We start from the raw sequence: 8,838 nt of genomic DNA on the forward strand, positions 1-8,838 counted from the left end.
GATCTGTCACTACTATGGTGCTTTTTGTACTACATAATGGAATGTGTATTTCACTCAACAGGTTTATCTAGGAACTAGAACCTACCTCCTTAGGGGAAGAGGGAGAAAGCCTTTTCCAACAGTTGCCTAACACCTTCAACTTAGTGTGTCTACAAGTCAGCTAGGCGTGTGATTCCCAGCTTATGCAGATTCACTGATTGTAGCTCTCATTGAGGTAACTCACTCTTAAGAGTAATGTAGCTGCTGTAGTACAGGCAGTGGCACGTGTTGGCATGGGCTAGGCATGTCAAATACATACCCATGAGGTTCATACATGTTTATACTCAGTGAAACTAGTCTGTGCTTCCAATCACTGCTGTCCATGATACTACTGCTACACTGCTAATTTTGGAATGCTAGCTCGATGAACTGGGAATCCCAGCTCTAGCTCATAGTGTAGACGCAGCCTTAATGAACAGTGTGAGTCAATGTGTTAAAGGGTGTAGCATGCTGCCTGAGGGACACTGGAGACAGTTTGAACAGGGTGGGTCACACTGGGGTAACCCACTGAGAGTTATACAGACACACAGGAGAATCTGGGCAGATCAAGGGAATGCAAATCAGACAGGTTGTGTTCCTGTAATTTAAGAGCGAAGTCTAATTAATTTAGCTTTTAGTGTAGTATGAGATTAGATGAGATTAAGTATGTGTGCAGGGCTCTGGCAGGAGCTGTCCTTCAACCCCTACCCAGGGGTTTTCTTGTGTTTTCAAGGTCATTATATCACAGCTCAAACCAAAATCATCTCCTGACCCTCTGTCATTGACTTCTCCAGTATGGCTTTTTTAAGAGACCTTGACTAGGTAAGCAGACAAACAATGGCTATCTGCTCAAAGTGTAGCTTAAGAATAATGGATTTTAGGGGGGTCCACCCTGAAGAATTTCCTTGAAAATCCACTTCAGGCATATTATCCCAGAAAGTCCTTTGAAGTCCTCAGTATCTCCCAGCAATTGCAATATTCATGTCTTCCTCCTAAAGAAGCATCATGCAACCCTACAGAAGTACACAAACATTAGCATTTTTAACTCAGTGAAGTGCAAGGATGTGAAACTTAATTCAATAACATTTCTTCAAGGATCTTGTTATATCTGCAATATAGTGTTTTGCACACATGCACTCTATATTGCACTCTTGTAATATAGTGTCTGAACATCTTACTGCACTTACTTAACTCGAATCTTCTTCTAACCTTACTCCCGTCTATATGGGGTTGGTTCTTCATAACTTTCCCCATTCCAGTCTGTCTTGAACACTATTCTCTGGAAACTCTTCAGCTGATCATGTCCTTTAGTATGACATCCATACATCTAGTTCTGTGTCTGCCAACCCTTCTCTTTCCCTCCACTTCCACGTTTAACTCCCTGTTTCTCATATATTCTTCCAATTTTTTCACATAGCCAAACCATCTATGACTTGATTCCCTCAGCTTTTCTATAACTATAACATTTTCCCTACTTCCTTAGTTCCAAACATGGTCCATCCATGTAACTCCAAGTATCCATCTTTATATTTTCATTTCCATTGTATTCAAGATCTGCTCCTCTCTCTCAATGTCCAGAATTCAGAGCCCAGTGAAAGTGCAGGCCTAATTAACATCTTGCATATCTCACTTTTCAGTGTGGTAGGTTTAGTGAAAATACAAATGCTCATATAAATAGGCATATAATGGCAAAATCCAGCAAGAAAGTTACTCCTGTGAAGATGTTGTACACATGAATAATTTTATTGAAATTACATGTGAGTATCGACTCCTAGCACAAGTGTGAATGTATCTGCAGGGTGGGGATTGTGCATGAGGTTGATTAGATTCAGTCCTGCAGGTGGACTATAAGTTGAATTCTTCTAAGCCTTAGTTAGAGGTGTGAATGCAGACAGGCTGTAGGGGTATGTCCATTTAGTCTAAACATTCAAGTGCATGTAGTATCATGTCTCTAGAGAAGAAGAGATTCACAAAAACATAATAGGGAAATGAAGAAGCCCACTCAGTGGAGACCTCCTCCCTTTCTTCCTGTAGGATTTTCACAAGGTGAGGTTGATAGTTTGGTGAACCACTGTTGGGAGGGTGTTCCATGAATGTGCCGATGGCATGAAGAAGAAACATAATCAGACAGTGGAACTTCTTGTCACATTTACACTTTGAAGACCAAAAAATGTAGCAATATTCAGATAAGGTTTGGATAAGACAAATATTCAGGGATATTATAATTAATTATGACAACTTATTTTGAAGGGATATTAAACAGCATGTTTCAGGGATTAAGCCACATAACTCAGTCACTTTCCCACATTAAACAGTTTTAAACAAGGTTCAGAGTTCGCTTTGCAGAGATGTCAGTCTGCTTAGTACCTTGGCAAACACACCATTAAAAATCTCTATTTGCAACCTTTTATTAAAGACAAGAAGTAAAAATGCATTTGAACTGTAAAATATTAAATCAGGCTTTCATTTTAACAACATCTCTTGTTCCCTTTTTCTTGAGATGGAGACAGTTTTTAAAAACAATTAGATAAGTTCATGGAGGATAAGTCATCAATGGCTACTAGTCCATCAGATCAGAGAGGCAACCACATGTTTTGGGAGTCCCTAAACCCGAAGCTGGGACTGGGTGACAGGGGATGGATCACTCAATAATTGTCTGTTCTGTTCATTTTCTTTGAAGAATCTGGCACTGGCCATGGGCAGAAACATGATACTGGGCTAGATGGACTGTTGGTCTGACCTGGGATGGTCTTTCACTTGTTCTTATGTTCTAACATGATAATAGGTAGTCAATGGGAGATGCTGAGGAGTGGGGTGTGTTCTAAGCCCTGCTGCTGTCAAAGAGTTCAGTCCCTATAATACTGAGAAGGAGACAAATCCTTTTGCTTGTCGTTCTCAGCTAGGAACCCTTTAACCCCACCTAACGGTTTTTGTTTCTTTTTTATATGAAGCTGCGGCTGGAGGAGGAAGAAGAAGGAATTAGAAGGAGGAGATGGCTCATAACTTTTATCCCAAAGGTCAGGGTACTCACCTGGAATATGAGAGCCCCACTTGAAGTGCCTGATAAAGAGACAGGATTTAAACAGGGGATTTCTCCCCACCCATGTGGATGCCCTAACCACCGGGATATGCTCATTTGGGCCTCTCTCTAACTCTCCTGTTCAAGCCTAAGTTCCCTGGGGAGTAAATCCATTGGCTTCAATGTTTATTATGTCATCCTTATTAATTATTATTGAAAATCCTTGAGATTTTAGTAGGATAGATTATGATAAGTGATAATAAACGGAGTTTCAATAAATTAGTCCCAAAAAAATCAAAATAACAGAGATTAATAGATCAAGAAAGATTATGTTTTTATAGAATTAGCCAGAATCTCAGCTGGCATAAATTGGCCATAGATCCAATGGAGTCAGTGGGCCAGATTAAAGCGCTATGGAGACAGAGGAAATGTGTGAATGACTCTACAGCCCAGTGCTCAGAGCACTCCCTCTGGATTTAGGAGACCCAAGATCCAGTCCCTCATGCTCCATTATCCCGTGTACAACTGGGAATCTGGCCTGCTGACTTCAATGGAGCCACACTCATTTAGACCAACTGAGGTTTTGTCCCAGTTACCTGAGCTGAGAGTTTCCCAAACACCAGTTATCCAGAGTTCTATGCTCTCTGATGTAAAAATATGTATTTTAATTTATTTAAGATCATCAACATTACTTGAGAAACTATAATTTTCTCAACATTTTCCTTAGAGCTGTTTTCACCTCCTTGCTTTTCAGGCTGTAGATGATGGGGTTTAACATGGGGGTCAAGACACTGTACTGGATGGAGAATATTTCATCCAGCACCACAGAAGAGACTGAGATGGATTTTGTGTACTGGAAAAAAGCTGTGAAGATGGCCGGAAGCAGTAGCTCTAGGCAACACCAGGGCTAAAGCTGAGTGCCTGGCCCTAACAGACATTTTTGCTGGGGTAGGTTGGCCCTCCCACATCCTTACAGATTCAGGATCTAATTTCCTGGCAGGAACCATGAAAGAACTGTGGGAAACTCATGGGGTGAATCACTTGGTTGCCGCCCCTTACCACCATCAAACCAATGGCCAGGTGGAAAGGTTTAATGGAACTTTGGGGGCCATGATACGTAAATTCGTCAATGAACACTCCAATGACTGGGACCTAGTGTTGCAGCAGTTGCTTTTTGCCTACAGGGCTGTACCACATCCCAGTTTAGGGTTTTCACCGTTTGAGCTTGTGTATGGCCATGAGGTTAAGGGGCCATTACAGTTGGTGAAGCAGCAATGGGAGGGGTTTACACTTCCTCCAGGAACTAATATTCTAGACTTTGCAAGCAACCTACAAAACACCATCCGACACTCTTTAGCCCTTGCTAAAGAAAACCTGAAGGATGCTCAAAAAGAAGAAAAGGCCTGGTATGATAAACATACCAGAGAGCATTCTTTCAAGGTAGGAGACCAGGTTATGGTCTTGAAGGCGCAACAGGCCCATAAAATGAAAGCATCATGGGAAGGGCCATTCACGGTCCAAGGGCGTCTGGGAGCTGTTAACTACCTCATAGCATTTCCCAATTCCTCCCTAAAGCCCAGAGTTTACCATGTTAATTCTCTCAAGCCCTTTTATTCCAGAGACTTACAGGTTTGCCAGTTTAGAGCCCAAAGAGGAGATGACGCTGAGTGGCCTGAAGGTGTCTACTACGAAGGAAAAAGTTATGGTGGCGTGGAAGAGGTGAACCTCTCCAACACCCTGGAAGTGGCAGTGGCAACAAATGAAGGAGCTGTGCACTAGCTTCGCCCCATTGTTCTCAGCCACCCCAGGACGGACTGAACGGGCATACCACTCCATTGACACAGGTAATGCTCACCCAATTAGAACCCCACCCTACCGAGTGTCTCCTCATGCCCAAGCTGCGATAGAACATGCTACAGATGGGTATAATCTGCTCATCTACCAGTGCATGGGCATCTCCAGTGGTTCTGGTACCCAAACCAGATGGGGATATACGCTTTTGCGTGGACTACCGTAAGCTAAATGCAGTAACTCGTCCAGACAACTATCCAATGCCCCGCACCGATGAGCTATTAGAAAAGTTTGGACGTGCCCAGGTCATATCTACAATAGACTTAACCAAGGGGTACTGGCAAGTACCGCTAGACGAACCTGCCAAGGAAAGGTCAGCATTCATCACCCATGCGGAGGAGTATGAATTTAATGTGCTTTCTTTCGGGCTGCGAAATGCACCCGCCACCTTCCAGAGGCTGGTAGATGGTCTACTAGCAGGATTGGGAGAATATGCAGTTGCCTACCTCGATGATCTGGCCATTTTTTCTGACTCCTGGCCCGAACACCTAGAACACCTGGAAAAAGTCTTTGAGCGCATCAGGCAGGCAGGACTAACTGTTAAGGCCCAAAAGTGTCAAATAGGCCAAAACAGAGTGACTTACCTGGGACATCAGGTGGGTCAAGGAACCATAAACCCCCTACAGGCCAAGGTGGATGCTATCCAAAAGTGGCCTGTCCCAAAATCAAAGAAACAGGTCCAATCCTTCTTAGGCTTGGCCAGGTATTATAGGCAATTTGTACCACACTACAGCCAAATTGCTGCCCCACTGACCGACCTGACCAAAACGACCCAGCCAAATGCAGTTAAGTGGACTGATGAGTGTCAAAAGGCCTTTACCCAACTTAAGGTGGCGCTCATGTTGGACCCAGAGCTAAGGGCCCTGGACTTTGACAAACCATTCCTAGTAACCACAGATGCATCTGAGCGTGGTATAGGAGCAGTTCTCATGCAGGAAGGACCGGATCACAGCTTCCATCCTGTCGTATTTCTCAGCAAGAAACTGTCTGAGAGGGAAAGTCACTCGTCAATCAGTGAAAAGGAATGCTACGCCATTGTGTACGCCCTGGAAAAGCTACGCCCATACATTTGGGGATGGTGGTTCCAGCTACAAACCGACCATGCTGCACTAAAGTGGCTTCATACTGCCAAGGGGAACAACAAAAAACTGCTTCGATGGAGTTTAGCTCTCCAAGATTTTGATTTTGAAATTTAACACATTTCAGGAGCTTCTAACAAAGTAGCTGATGCACTCTCTCATGAAAGTTTCCCAGAATCCAGTAGTTAAAAAGTGTTCTTAAAATGTAGAAGTCTGTTAGTTATATCCCTAGTAGTATATGTAAAGGTGCATGTGTTGTATTAATCTGTTTATTCTAAAGTTCTAGGAAGAAATCACTGCCAGTGAGGTTCCCCACTGTCTGCGATTTGGGGGACGTGTCATAAACAGATAGTTAAGGGTTAATGTGTCTTTTACCTGTAAAGGGTTAACAAATAGGGAACCAAACACCTGACCAGGGGACCAATCAGGAGACAAGATACTTTCAAATCTCGGGGGAGGGAAACCTTTGTTTGTGTTTGGGGGGTTTTGCTTTGTTCTCTCTGGGCTCTGAGAGTGACCACACGTACCTACAGGCTCTCTAATCTTCTATTCCGATTTTGTGAGTACAAAGATAGAAAGGCAATATAGTCTTTTTATTTGTTTTCCTTTATTTGCAAATGTGTAGTTTGCTGGAAGTATTTTAAATTGTATTTTGCTGGGGGGCAGGCTTCTTTCTAGTTTCTATAAGCTGACAGACCCTGTAACTTTTTACCATCTAAATTGCAGAGATAAACTTTTACCTTTTTTCTTTCTTTTTATTAAAAGCTTTGCTTTAAGACCTGTCTGATTTTTTTCTCCTAGTTAAGGCTCAAAGGAACTGAGTCTGTACACACCAGGGAGCTGGTGGGGAGAAGGGAAAGAGAGCAGGGGGGAGAAGGGAAAAATGAATTTCCTCTTTGTTTTAGATTCATGAAGTTTGAATCTGGATTCCCTCTGGGTGAAGGGAAAAGAGGAGGGGGGAAGGTATCATTCCTCTCTGTGTGGTGATTCAAGGAGTTTGAATGACGGTGATCTCCTAGTGTACCCAGGGCGGAAAGGAGCTGGGAGGAAGAAAGGAGATGGAAGGGAAATGGTTTATTCCCCTTTGTTGTGAGACTCAAGGAATTTGGGACTTGGGGTCCCCAGGGAAGGTTTTGGGGGAGACCAGAGTTTATCAGGCACTCTATTCTAAGTCTTGATTGGTGGCAGCGCTACAAGATCTAAGGTAGTAATTAAGCTTAGGGGAAATCATGCTCCTTGCTTTTCAGGCTGTAGATGGTGGGGTTTAACATGGGGGTCAAGACACTGTACTGGATGGAGAAAATTTCATCCAGCACCACAGAAGAGACTGAGCTGGATTTTGTGTACTGGAAAAAAGCTGTGAAATACAACAAACCAACCACGATCAGGTGGGAGCTGTAGGTGGAGAAAGCTTTACCCCTGCCTTCTGCAGAACGTATCCTCAGGATGGTGGAGATGATGTAAATGTAGGAGATCAGCATGAGGAGGAAGGAGCTTGACCCAAATATCAGAAAAGAAGTAAGAAGCACCACTTGATTGGTGAGGGTGTCAGTGCAGGCCAGCTGTAACAGAGGAAGGAGCTCACAGCTGAAATGGTGGATTTGGTTGGAGCCACGGAAACGCAACTTCAGAGTAAAAACAATGTTAAGAAGGGCATAAAAGAAGGCTGTGATCCATGCCCCACTCACCAGCTGAACACAGATCCCTTTGCTCATTCTCTCCATGTAACGCAATGGGTCACAGATGGCAGCGTAGCGGTCATAAGCCATGGCTGAGAGAATGGAACTTTCAGCACCAGCTGAGAGGAGGATGAAGAATATCTGAGCAATGCAGCCATTGACAGAAATAGTTTTGTGCGCTGCTAGGAAGTTCCTCAGCACGTTAGGCACTGTGACTGAAGAATAGCAGATATCAACAAAGGATAAATGGAAAAGGAAGAAGTACAAAGGGATGTGAAGGTGAGAATCAGTTTTTATCACCACCATGATCACGATATTGCCACCCAGAGTGATTAGGTAAATAACTAAAAACACTGAGAAGAGGAAAATCTGCATCTGAGGGTCACTGGAAAGTCTCAGGAGAATAAATTCTGTCTCTGTGGTTTGATTTTTCACTGGCATTTATTCAGGAAAACTGTGACCTGGAAGACGAGAGAAAATAAATAAAATGAACACTTTTAATAAAAGTAAACAGCATGTGAAGTTAATCCCTCTGTAGCATGAATGTAAAGAGAGCCCTATTCCAGGCTGTACAACGTATATTTTAAATAAAATAAAAGTAAGTCCTATCCTAAAAGTGAAATGGCATATAGAGATCATCTCTTCAGTTGGATGAATAGAAAGAGAGCCCTGCTGTATCTTGTAAAATATATATTTTTACATAGACAAGATTTAGAGAAAGCAATAGTGATAAGCTGGCTGGAATTTGTGTGTTGTACAGAGACAAAACTGGCCAGATGCACAACAGGACTTAGGCCCCTAACTGCCACTTTACGCACCTAAATTGCAGAATTAGGCCCCACAGGTATTGACAAAATCCGCACCCAGCTGGGACTATGGGACAGTCTGATGTGTGCCTCACTTTGTCTCTCCTGTTGAATTGGTTCCACTGTGGTTAAATAATTAAAGAGGCATTGGAGAAAGGGGGTCTGAATACTGGATCTCCTGAATTTAAGGTGAGGGCCCTAACCACCTGTACATAGAGCAATTCTCTCACTTGCTGTTTCTCTCCAGCCTTAAAACACTTTCATCTGTCCCTCTAACATCAGCAGAGATACAGCTGTTTTTACTCCAGCTGGGAATCTGGCCCCCCTACTCCAATGGAGCTATGACTGAGTCGCACAAACTGGAGATCTGGCCAATTCTATAAGTA

At 43.2% G+C, this 8,838-nt stretch overlaps 1 protein-coding gene across 1 annotated transcript; it reads right to left on the minus strand.

Moving 5' to 3' along the window:
• Window positions 1-3,370: 3,370 nt before the first annotated feature.
• Window positions 3,371-8,129, minus strand: LOC115657795 (olfactory receptor 5V1-like). The gene is made up of 2 exons (XM_030576039.1): window positions 7,251-8,129; window positions 3,371-3,833 (listed from the first exon to the last, which is right to left on the minus strand). Exons 1-2 carry the CDS (start codon window positions 8,085-8,087, stop codon window positions 3,738-3,740), a joined length of 933 nt encoding a protein of 310 aa, XP_030431899.1. The 5' UTR covers window positions 8,088-8,129; the 3' UTR covers window positions 3,371-3,737.
• Between the last annotated feature and the right edge of the window lie 709 nt (window positions 8,130-8,838).

Source organism: Gopherus evgoodei, chromosome 9 (assembly GCF_007399415.2).
Source record: "Gopherus evgoodei ecotype Sinaloan lineage chromosome 9, rGopEvg1_v1.p, whole genome shotgun sequence".
Taxonomy (NCBI): Eukaryota; Metazoa; Chordata; order Testudines; family Testudinidae; genus Gopherus; species Gopherus evgoodei.